Source organism: Hippocampus zosterae, chromosome 7 (assembly GCF_025434085.1).
Source record: "Hippocampus zosterae strain Florida chromosome 7, ASM2543408v3, whole genome shotgun sequence".
In the NCBI taxonomy this organism is placed as follows: Eukaryota; Metazoa; Chordata; class Actinopteri; order Syngnathiformes; family Syngnathidae; genus Hippocampus; species Hippocampus zosterae.
The window spans coordinates 5,015,602-5,027,762 of NC_067457.1; the positions used below are offsets into that span (position 1 = coordinate 5,015,602).

A 12,161-nucleotide genomic window follows, 5' to 3' on the forward strand; every position below is an offset into this window, starting at 1 on the left:
ACAAAGTTTCATTATAAGTATACACAAAGGCCCGACTTATATAGGTTTCCGGCAGTGACGTCACTTCCGGAAAGAAACATTTATTTTGAAACAGGAAGTGAATGTGAAGATTTGTGGAAAAAATCCGTGCAGCGCGGTGCAGTGTTTGTCTTGTGCTTTCCTACCTCTTTTACAAGGTTGCAAATAAGAAAAATATAACCAGTAGCCTTTATTTACAAAGTTAATTTATTATGGAATTACTTTGTGTCACATTTTTGATAACTTTCAGCATATAAACGCTGTCTATTACTATTTACAGCACATACATTTCCTTCAGTGGCCGCCTCTCTTGTTTGTTAATCTTTATGTACAGTAGTTGCATATTGTCGTCAGACAAATAATACAGCATAGATATTCTGTTATATTCCAACATGCTACATCAGATTTAATTCACAAAGGCTTGCGGATATTAATAGCTGTAAACATTTCTATATTACAATCAAGTCACAAAATGTGTCGTGTAAAATCTTCAAATCAAGACATGAACTCCCTCCTTCAGGCTGATTGGAAGAGGCGCTCATACTCGTGAAGGATGAGCTCCACTATCTGGTTCTGAAAAACCGTGTGCATGGCGATGTTGCCCGACTCCGCCTCGGGCCGTAGGAGCGTGGGCCCGAACACGATTGCAACGTTGTGCCCCGTCATGCGGTTGTCCTCACCACACTGGATGACCCTGACAAGATGAGACAAATGGAAGCAAAGAGATCGATACACTCCATCTAAGGTGCCGTGTTCGTAGGATCATAGCAAGCAAAAGCTGGAAAGGACTTGAGACGCTGACCTCCGTAAATGTCCGAACAAGAGGCTCATGGTGTCGTGATTCGGGACGGGGAGAGATTTGATCAACTCATAAATGCAACACACCTTTGTGTTGTAATCAGGAATTCCTACAACAGGAACAAAATAAAAATAAAAAAGGGAGGATGAGCACAACATTTACAAAAAGAAAAAAAAACAATCAGAATAAGTTAGAATAAATCCTTTCAAGTAAAATGATTTGTTTTGAAGTGCTTAGCTAAATGAGAGAAATGTTTCAACGACTACCCCCGCGCTCGTGTTTCTCCAAAGTGAGCGTTATCATCTGAGCTGCTGTGACGCGACCGCCGCGACGGCACGGCGCTCGCATTGTCGGCGTTTATCGTTTTGTCTTACTGATGGCAGAGATGAACTTGTGAAACAGGTTGTAGGGGAAAAGCGGCTCGGGAAGCTCGCGAAAGAACAGCTTCAGCGCTCCGGTGAGCACGTGAGCGTCCGCCCACTGGCCGTCCTCAAGGTCCAATTCCTCTGTTAGGAAATCAGAGAAGACGTTAAACAACAACATTGGCAAACAAGAACTTCTTTTCCATCTGCTTCCCGAGCGTAACAAAGATAATTTATTTAAAGCCAAAAAACAACATCAGCGTTACCGTGATCTGCCTTGAAGCGCAGTTTCTGAATGGTGGCGAGGTTCCCGCTGACCCTGTAGAGTCCGTCGATGTCCAAACCTGCAGGTCAACACTTATTAGTCGGTCGGCCTACTGCTGACTAGCTGTGATCCTCAGTGGTGGTGGTGGTGGTAGTGGGGGGTGCTACCTCTCCTCTCCACGGCTTTTATGCATTTCTCCACAAATCTGGGGACGGTGGTCCGCTCCTGCGCGCAAAGCGTGGCCAGGTGGCAGCCGAACACGTTCTCTGTAGGCGGGACAGAATATCATAAACCCCCAATAGGTGCTAATCTGCAATCAAAACAGACTACATCACTTTTTAAATAACTCGGTGTACCTCGTATGTATCCTTTCTCCTTGACTGCCTGAAGCGAGGGCCGCTTCATGAGGAACTTGATGAGCTTGGTGCGAACCTTCTTGGGGTCGGTTTCACCGCCGCTGGTGCTGTTGACACTCGGTCTGGAGGCTGACCCAAGGACAAAAAAAAGAAAAAAGATGCTTCATTTAAAATGGCAGCCAAGCACGGTTTTACCCAATGCAGGCGGAGCTCACCCCGACGCCAGTCGGTTGCAATCTGTTGGTCCGTGATGCTGATCTTCTCGTACAGGTCGCTACCGTCTTCCTCCTCTGAGTGATGCTGGTCCTGGTACTCCTGACAGACCAACAAGCACGAGACTCATCATGCTTTTCACAAAACGGTCCGTAAAAAAAATTAAATGTCAAAAAGAAATAGTGCACGGTTCGAATCCGCCTCCGGCCTTCCTGTGTGGAGTGAGCATGTTCTCCCCATGCCTGCGTGGGTTTTCTCCGGGTATTCTGGTTTCCTCCCACATTCCAAAAACATTTAATTTCATTCCCGTATTTTGGGCAATACAAGCAGCTACTTCTCCCCACCGCCCCCAAAACTGAACTCTGTGATTTTTACGAACAAGCTTCATGCTCGACAATGGAGTTAATCGACGGTGTGGTCGCGTTAAACGCGTCACAGGTACTTGCCAGTTGCCTTATGGTGTCCAGTAATACTTTATGCCAGTCGGCGATGATGCTCTCGGTATCGTACTGGATCAGAAACTCCACACCGCTCTTGCTTTTTAACTGAAAGAGCAAAACGTCAGGAAAAGATAAATGTGCAGATTTTTCATATCGGTGTGAGGGGGGGGGAAATAAGATGTCCATGCAACCTCTAAAACATTTTTCTTGCTCGATTTGTCCTTGGAGGCCCAGCTGATCATGGCACCTCGAAGGTCCACCGTCACTTCCGGGACGATCTGATTGGTCTTGTTCTTTGGACGCGGCAAAAAAAAAAAAAAAAGTTTGAGTATGGACACAAAACAGGCGGTGCCGCATTCCTGCGACAAAACATCTGTCAACTGGCGGCGGAGGTTTTGTCATTTGAGTCACACGGACCAGAGTTTTTTTTAGTTCATTTCTTGAATTGCCCAAGTCAAGACAAAATCTGTTGAGCAAAACTTGGTTGACTTTCGAGTTGCGTCACGTGAACAACTGCAGAAAAGATGGGAGAAGAAACTACCGAAATTCCTGGCGATGTCGATTTTGGGTCTTTATGGAAGGTCAGCATGCCTCCATGCAGTACAGTCCAAGTCTGGGCCCAGTTTTTCCTGCATGAGCATACGGAGCAGAGGAGCCAGAGGGCACCGTGAAACCAGATACACTCTGAAAGCACAAAAGCTTCCCGAATACGACACCCCAAAAAAATACCTCAAGGTGGGATCGTTGGACTCACCTGACCTTTTTGCCATTTTCAGACACTTTTGTTTTGTTCAGGATTCCGGCTTTCTCCAAGTTGTGCACCTGAAATCCAACCGGGGACTTTTTTTTCAGGGCAAAGACGGTACAAAAGCGGGTTTGCGTGATCTCTCACTTAAACACGTGGGACAAACAGCCGACACAAAAAAAATGAAAGTCTCCGGTCACACTGACAAACTAGAATGTGTGTCATGACGTCATTACGCAAGAGCGCAATTGCAAAATAATGACCTCAATGTTGGTGAATTCTTCATCGAAAGTCTCCAACATGTTGCTAAGCAACATAGAAATGCGTGAAATGTAATAAAAGGGCGACTGCCTTGCCCTGAGCTCCTTTTCTCGTCATACCGATACGCTTGATTCATCGCCCAAGCCTACAACAAGGCGCTCTTTGAATGCGCACACCCGGCGCCCGCCATAGATCGATGGCGTTATCTATGGCTCTCATACTAACAACCCACGTTATAGCGCAGCCACCTTGAGGTCAGGTAATAAGGCTTTCTCCAGAGTTGAAACGCAGAAGCCTTAAGAGGGCACAGAAGACGCCAAGTCAACAAGTCGTAACGATTCGCTGGCGCCGAGTCGCCCGGCGTTACTCACGTTAGGCTGCGTCTCGGGAGAGTTTCCCGTGCTAGAGCTGTCGCTGCTGTAGTCCGACGTGGTCCTGCGGTGGGTCGGGAGGAAACTCTGCCAAGAAGCCGGCGAGAGCGCAGTGTCAAAACGTGCGCTTTCATTTTTAAAATCAAATCACAATATTATTTGTATGTTCCGGAGGTGTGCAAGTGGCCCTACCGCGTCATCTTGGACAGAGGCGAGCTGGGCTGGTCCTACGGTTTGTCTCCAGTTCTTGAAGACATTCACCTCTTCGGCCTCCTCGCCGTTTTCCTCCTGGGACAGTCCCGGCGACGCAGGGCCCACCTACACCGGGACGAGAAGACGCGGTGAGAAATTGTTGCGGAGGCTGCCTGGAAAGCGTGCGCTTACCTCGGGCAGGTTCCACTGGGACCTGGAGCCATCTTTCAGGTAATAGTAAGTCTGGCCCAGGTCGTCCACGGACTTGACCCACTGTGATGGAACATAATGAAGACTTCATATGGTGACCCACCTCTCCTCCAAGAACGGTACATCACATTCCATTATCGGTCAAAGCTAACCTGCTCGAGTGAGTACTCGTTGGAAAACACCCAGGTGCCATCGGGCTCCACGTTGAGGCTCCAGCCGGCGGGCGTGCTGCGGTCCAGGCTGGCCCGGGGGATGATGGCTCGGCTCACGTGGGACAGGTTGTACTCCCTGTGGGACGCCGGGGGCCTCATGGGATCCTCGTCGGGATCAGGTCCATCGGCGCCTGCCGGGGAATCTTCCAAGTCGTAGTCTTCTTCAGGTATCTTAAGACCAGAACAATGAAACTTTAACCAGAACCTTTCACCCTAATCTGTTTTGTTTTCTTTGAGGGAAAGTGAAAACATCCAAACTCCACAAAGGAGGACGGAGAACTGCGTCTGAGACAAAAGGAGGACAAACATCTCACAAAGAACTGCAGATATTTTACACTCCTGCTGCATCCTTGCCAAATGGGAATGACTGGCATCGCTCAAGGGTTAAATCCATTAAAAAGGAGGCCTGCACTCGCCGTCTTCCCCTGAGCCAAGCTAAAACAGGAAACAGGAAGTAGAGCAGCCAGCCGGATCCTCACCGACTCATCTCGGCGAAAGCGGTGCACACTCATCGGCTCCATCAGGGGCGGGTACGGGCTGAGCGGCTCTGGCGGCTCCCAGGACGTCTCCCCAGACATGGCGTTGTAAAAGTACGGGCAGCCGCTGCGCTCATCCACGAGCCGCTCCCAGTCCGATGTCCAGGCCGGACGGGAGGCGGTGGACAGGAAGTCGCTGGGAGGCCGAGGGGGTGAGGGGGGAAGCGGTTCGGGGTCAGGGGGTGCCTCGTAGATGGGGTTTTCCCAGGTGGAACGCCCCGTGGCAGGGTGGTAGTAGTAGTCCTGACCACTCTCCGGGTCAACGTGCACCTCCCATCCGTCAGCGTCCTGGTGGAGCAGCGAGTCGGCGGAGTCCTGGCGAAGTTGAGCTACGTTGGCGTAGATGGGCGCTCTTTGGCTCTCATCGTCCACCTGTGGGGGGGGGGGGGGGGGGGGACACGGTTCAGAACAAAGAGTGATGCCGAATCATTTTCTCAGTAGGTGTGACATGACCCAATGTCCTTTTTCGAGAAAAAAAAAAAAAGATAGAAGTCGACTCTGCTCACAGGAAATACTCTGCCGCAGTCACGCCACAAACCGAAAGTGTTCCTCCCAATATTGCCACCATAGAAATATTTCTTGCTAACTTTTATCATTTCAGTCTTGGAACTGCGACAGGCTTGACTTCCAGAGTGGTGCATTCGAGGGTCGCGGGGAAAACAGGCAATGGTGATGGTGGGCTCTAGAATGTCAGAATCAACCTCAAGTTCCAGAATCTCGAAGGGAGTCGTCATGCTGGAGTGTGCTGCAATAGCCTGTGTTGTCAAAATGTCGAAACAACAACCCAAGCAGTTTTAATGGAGACATTTTGCTTTTTTTTCCCCCAGCACCACAATTTAAAACCGTGTCAAAAACATGATTAAACAGAGGTTATTTATAGATCATATCTATTATACTGGAGTGCACTCGCCGCGTTCATGTTCCCGACGTGACAACCCAAAACAGACTTCTGCATCGGACTTTCCCTTTCCTTCATCTGGCGCGATCAAAAACAAACGCAATTTCCGGCAACCCAGCGTGTGAAATGTGGCTCCGCACACTTCGCTTCAATGACTTGTCAGACGGAGGAGTCTAAAAAGTGGTTTCAAACAAACGCGCAGGTTTTAGTCACCGTCTTTTGCAGCGTCGAGTCAACCCAGGAAGCAGGCGACGCTTCTTTTGTCAGTAGGTATCAAAATATGACACATCACAAAAGCAAAACTACACACACACAAAAAAAAAAGCAACCATATGTCGTCAAAGCTCACAACGCATACCTGAAGCGATGCCAGTGACTGGGCTAAAACCCGCTGGACCCGGTGACCCGGACAAACCCCGGCATACAGGTCGACCATGTTTTGTCTATAGTGGTCTGCCCATTGGAGATGAGGGCAGAGAGCCCAAATATCGCGATCAACAAGACCGTTGGGGCAGACGAGCAAAGTGCATCCGTGAGCGACAGAAAGGAGAACTGCGAGCAAACGCAGCAGGAAGGGTTGGAGGGGGCGTGTACGCATGTGCGTCGTCTGCGAAACGATGGAGGGCAGAGGGTAACTGTCTGTGAACAAGCGCAGACACAAAAAGAAGACACGGAGCACGGGCGGTTTGTTAGGACTCATAAAACAGCAGCAAGTCATGAGGGATTCAATCCCAAAACACACATCGGCGTCTTGTGCCAGAAAATAAAGCTACTCAGCTCAGCTACTTTGCTAGGATGTTAGCCATTCCATCTTGACCCATGCCCACCCCCCAAAAACCCCCAGAGCGCCTTTCAAATCCACACCCACACTGAGTGTGAATCAACCCCACACGCACCGAAAGCCACGTGGAAATTTAAACTATTTAAATACGGGGACTGGCACACCAATCGACAAACATAATAGACCAATTACTTCTGCTTTCTTTTAGCTTTGGGCCAAGTTGGCGGTATCATCACACAAATCGGACATTACCGTGCATTAATTGACCTGTTTAAAAAAAATAAAATGATATTATATATATTATATATATCATATTATTATACTTAAATTTTTTTTTTTTTTTAACGCAGTCCTGTTTAATAAAATAAATAAAGGTGGCATGACAAGAATCATTTTGTATTTTTGAAAATCACTTTTGTTAACTACGCTTTTGTCCCCCAGGAGCGGTGGGATGGAAGGGGGAATTGCTGCTTGTGGCGATGTCATGGCCATTTTTTGAAATGTGCATTACCGCCATCTACAGGGCGGGGGTGGAACAGTGTTGCCAATAGGTGTCAGGATTGCTCTGCAAAGCATTGTGGTTCATTTCTTTTTACACTCGTATGATAATCAAGTGTTACTCGAACGCGAAAGCTTTGCTTTGTTATATAGAGGGCTCCGTCCTTTTAGCAATTACCCAAAATGCACTACCGGTGGCCATATTGGAGGGCTGTTATCAACAAGCCATAGACGAATAAACTTCTATTGGAGTTGATTTCTCTTTAAACCTTTATCAAGTTTAACGACTGTACAAATTCAAGTTACAAACATATTTGGTGTCGGCTTGGTTCGTTTATGTTGCTTGCAGCGGGACTTGCAAAGCAGCAGTGGGCCACTTGATTACTTCACCACTTTAGCAGGCATGCAGGCGCACAATAGGACACCCATTTGGGGCCCAAATCACGCCACAGAGCGCACACAGTCGGGCTATTATTGAGTCCCCCTGAGTCCACCCCCTCCACCACCCTTAACCAACTTTCCACTCACATCACACTTCACATGACCTAGAATCCATCAAAACGGCAGAGATGATCCATGTGAATAGCAAGTGTGTGAGTGTGCGACTACAGTAAAGTCACATCATGAAAACATTTTCCAAAAGTCAAACTAATGGCACAAAGGTGTGTTGGGACGCCTCATGTGATAAACTTGGACTTCCTGCACTAAATTGATAGAGGACTTCCTGAATGCAAATCCTCCATGACAGAAAATATTCCACCCAAAACTGCCTTCCTTTACTCAAGTTCCACAAAAAAAGTAACTGCCATTTAAATACACAATAAAACAATTTGTTTGCAAAAAAAACCAACAAAAAACCATCTATGTTACGCACATATTTGTACAACACGAGCCCTCTTCAAGTGGGTGTCACTTGCTAAACACTCTAGGAAACATTCCGAGTGACATTTCCTTGGTGCAATGATGAAATTATCAACGCCGGGTGACTTTGGAAGTGGACTGCTAAGTCGCTTAAATAACAGGAAAACTATCCAAAGCATATTAGCTATTTTGCTCTGAGCGACATATTAAAACAACACAGCGGGCTAAAAATCTTTGAAGGAGTCATCATTCCTGCTCGTATTGCTCGGCCGTATCCGTAAGGGAATCTGCTACCCCGTCGACGAGATAAAACGAGCGTGGGCACAGCGACAAGTGAGTGCGTGCGTGTTTTAATAAAACAAAGGGTGAGCGAGTGGGGAGGTGTGAAGGGCGGGAATCTCCGCCACGACCTGTTGGAGCAGTTTATCGGCATGCAATGTTTCAAGCACGGTGTGCTCACCAGGAACGCTAAATTAGGTACACCCGACGAGAGCTCCGTTTTGATTGGCAGCTATAATGCGCCATGGATCGGTCTCTACTTTTCTGTCGCGGTCAGGTGCGTTTGCGAGGGGTCAAAATATTAGGCACGGCCCTTTGGTATGATGCAGTGCAGCAGCTGTTTGGTGTAGCTAATGTGGCGTTGTCACGTGAGCTGTCCATCATCACTTCCGAAACAAATCTATTTTTTTACTTAATAATGTGTAAATAAGTACTATCGTAGTGAACCTTCAAAATGACACATCAAATGATTTTTCTTACAATATGCTGTAGGCAGACTCAATAGTTAAAAACCTGGTGCTATGATTAATATTGCAGTTGTGGAATATGAATTAGGCAGAAAAATCCACCTGTTTTTATCAGTGTAAGGGGGCGGCCATTTTGGCTTGTACTGCCACTTGCTGTTGACAGAAAATGATATCATAGTGCTCGGCACCATGTTTTTTTTGGGGGGGGGCAATGTTGGGCACAATTTCCAATTAGTTTTTTCTCTTAAAAATAATGTGATAAAAGCACACACAAAAAAGTGAGGGATGCTGGTCTGATGGGGGAAATTTCAAGGTGATAACCTGAACTTGGCATCCTCCATGTTTCATTACTTTATGCACAATTTACTCAAAAAAACAAAAAAATCCATATCCAAGAATGCATGGTGGGCACCAAAGATTGGAAAGTGGATTTGGGCTTTCTGGATTACGACTTGCTCGTACGCGCGCACGCTCTCTCCACTTCCTTTTCACTCTTCTGACATTCCCAATCAACCCCTCTGCCCCATTGTAAAGGTGGGAGGGGGGTGTAACATGCTTGACATGTTGACAGCGAGGGGCTCATTCATTCACAAACACACATTCTCAAGTCAAACTGTGCGCCTGAAAACCAATGTGCACACACACACATTCACACACATACACACACAGACACGAAGAAGCTGAACAACAAGTCACCTGGGCACCTTGACGTCATCCCCCCCCACCACCACCTGGAAACGGGTGCGTATGCACTCACCTGTCATTCAAACAGGTGCCATCTAGTTAACAAGACGGTTCACGGTGGCACCAGAATATTCCTGGGAGCAGGAGCGGATAGAAGAGGAGGACGAGGTGCACGTTCGGGAAGCTGCAGTTTAGGTTGGGCGTGGCGGTTGCCTACTTTAACTCCTTCCTGCCTGTCTGCCAGCCAGCCCACAAGACCTGTTTCTCACCTGTCACACTGACACAGACTCAGTCGTCGCTTTAAGTTCCCCTGGCCGTGACGAAGACAACTTTCCGAAAACGAAAGGGTGGAATACCCTGAAAACCTGATGCAGAATGAATTCAAACTCTGAATGAAGGGGGGAGGGGAGTGGGGAAGACTGAAATGAGCTGGTGTTCATGCCTGAGAGGCTCCTCCTCCTCCACTTCCTACACCTTATTCACATGCTGATGAGCTGGCTGCACAAACATCTCCTCACTCACATCCCTAAACTCGCAACTCACCACTCCATTTCATTCAAATCGAATCTTCCTTTCCAATCGAAATGACTGGTAACGCTACTAATACCGCACGCCCAAAGAGTTTAACAAGAAAAATCACACTCGAAAGTTCTTCACGGAGGAGAAAGAATAGATGCCAACCAATCGCACTTCGAATCAAGTTCGTATTGGTCGTTACCTCAGCCCTGAATTCTTATAATTTCATTTTCTGTCAATAGCAAGTGGCAAAATGCATTTTAAAGGTGTCCTTTGTACATTAAAAATATAATGAAGTTCATTATAGACAAAATATTCACGTTTCATTGGTGAAAATTGCAAAATTAAAGTGTTTTAATTTTTGAAGAAGCAACGACAATGCACAAAAATTCACACACACATATTGCAAAGTAGTACTACTACTAAATAGTGTACAATTAGGTTGTAAAGTTTGCCAAATGTAAAATTTAAAAAATTATCAATTTAAACTCATCTTATATCATTAACATATTTTTTTGGACAGACAGCACAACCATCAAGGTGCCCGCTGTGACTGTATTTTCCTGTCAACATGGATTTGGCGTCATCTTGTGGCCTCTTGGGGCATTCAGAAAGAGCAAAAAAAAATGCTAACGGGTGAGATTTTCTGCAAATAACAAAGGAACATTCCCCCCAAATTTGGGAATAGGTGAATTTGTAAATAATGACTTGTGATGGTACTGTAGATTACAGTAGAAGGTCATACAGTTTTTGACGTAATGTGTGTCCTGTGTACTTTTAAATTATGTAACTCGTCCTGATACAGTAATGCCGGGGTCCTACCTTTGGTGTTGCAACGACGTCGCAATCGGGCGACAGATCCTCCTCATTCGTTCCGATAGTCATCTCCACTTTGCCGAGAGGTGCGTCCCCTCCCTCATGTGCGTGTCTTTCGGGTGTCACCTCAGCTTTGCTGTCACATACCCCAAAGGTGGAGAACTGGCAGGAATCACCTTGAGCATTCCGCACATATTGGGCCGGTATGTAGATTGGCGCAGTGTCTTCTTGTTTGGTGCGGACATACCAGCGGTGTTCATTTGTCCTGGTGAGGAGCAAGTAGGTTTCGTCGGGCGTGATGGACACAAGGTGGCCCTCGTGTGTTTCGTGCTCAAACTCATGCTGGATTGTCATCTGCTCCATGTTTTGGTGAGTTATTGTTATGGAAATGGCATCAGGATCAGGAAGCTGAGGATAAAATGACAAGACAAGGTGATGTACAACCAACGGCTTTTAAGATTGAAAAAAATCTGCCTTATACTTGATAAAGACTATCGGTGTGTCATTTCTCATTTTTATCGTGGGCCACTGAACTCACATTTATTTTAAAAGGGGAATTGAAAAGTAAAATGTCAATGCATCAACATTACTAAAAGTGAAGTCAATTGGCAATTGGGTTATTTTAGCAAGAAACATGAAATCAATGTATGCAATTTCCTTCCCCGGGCAACATCAAATGATGGGTCAGGGCAGAGATGGCCCCCGGGCCTTGAGTTTGACACCTAAGTCAACTACCACGCTGTATTTCAATGTTGTCATTGTGGTGGTAGTTATTAAGCTTTATAAATATTTTTGGGAGTAACTGGTTGCCGAAAACATTTCAAACCACTTCTCGAGCACTGCAAAACATCAACTACAATCAACTTCTGTTCATGTTAACCAGTCAACAAGAAACACGTTTCGCCTCGTTTCGAAGAGATATTTTAAACATTAAAAGTGAATACAAAATGCAAACGAGTCTCAAACATAAAATTTGAACCACTGAGTTTAAGTAGCCTAACTCCGCTATTAAATTGCTAGCAAAAATCGGCACTCACCGACAAGGACATTCATTCCTTCATTCTCAGACTCTTTAGAATGAATGCTAATCTACGGTACTTGTCTTCTGTTCCACAGCACTTAAACAATTATAACTGGAGAAGTAGGAAGTAAGAGGTGACACTTCCCGATTTGGCTGTAAAACAAGCCTCTTTGACCGACCGCGTTTTTTTTTTTGGTAACACATCAAAGTGAACATCACGTGCCATCATACGGTCTGTGATCGGCCAAAAAGACAGTGTGTGCTAATAAATATCTTTTTGCGTTAACTGTCACGTGCTTCCTTTGTTGTCGGATGACGAATCCCACGCGAAGCAAAATAACGCGCTTGTCACTACTCGAC

The 12,161-nt window shown here is 46.4% G+C and overlaps 1 protein-coding gene across 3 annotated transcripts; it reads right to left on the minus strand.

The window, feature by feature from the left end:
• Positions 1–207: 207 nt before the first annotated feature.
• Positions 208–11,875, minus strand: arhgap27 (Rho GTPase activating protein 27). Of its 3 annotated transcripts, XM_052071846.1 has the most exons (18): positions 6,237–6,719; positions 4,924–5,352; positions 4,385–4,615; positions 4,215–4,295; positions 4,023–4,148; positions 3,831–3,917; positions 3,692–3,754; positions 3,208–3,293; positions 2,995–3,082; positions 2,645–2,746; positions 2,460–2,558; positions 2,016–2,115; positions 1,801–1,929; positions 1,612–1,710; positions 1,446–1,523; positions 1,192–1,323; positions 821–926; positions 208–712 (listed from the first exon to the last, which is right to left on the minus strand). In XM_052071846.1, exons 1-18 carry the CDS (start codon positions 6,594–6,596, stop codon positions 535–537), a joined length of 2,574 nt encoding a protein of 857 aa, XP_051927806.1. In that variant the 5' UTR covers positions 6,597–6,719; the 3' UTR covers positions 208–534. The 3 variants fall into 3 exon arrangements, with proteins under 3 accessions (XP_051927806.1, XP_051927807.1, XP_051927808.1); XM_052071847.1 differs by lacking the exons at positions 3,692–3,754; positions 6,237–6,719 and adding an exon at positions 10,787–11,875; XM_052071848.1 differs by lacking the exon at positions 3,692–3,754 and having other exon boundaries at positions 3,208–3,275; positions 6,237–6,715.
• Positions 11,876–12,161: the final 286 nt, after the last annotated feature.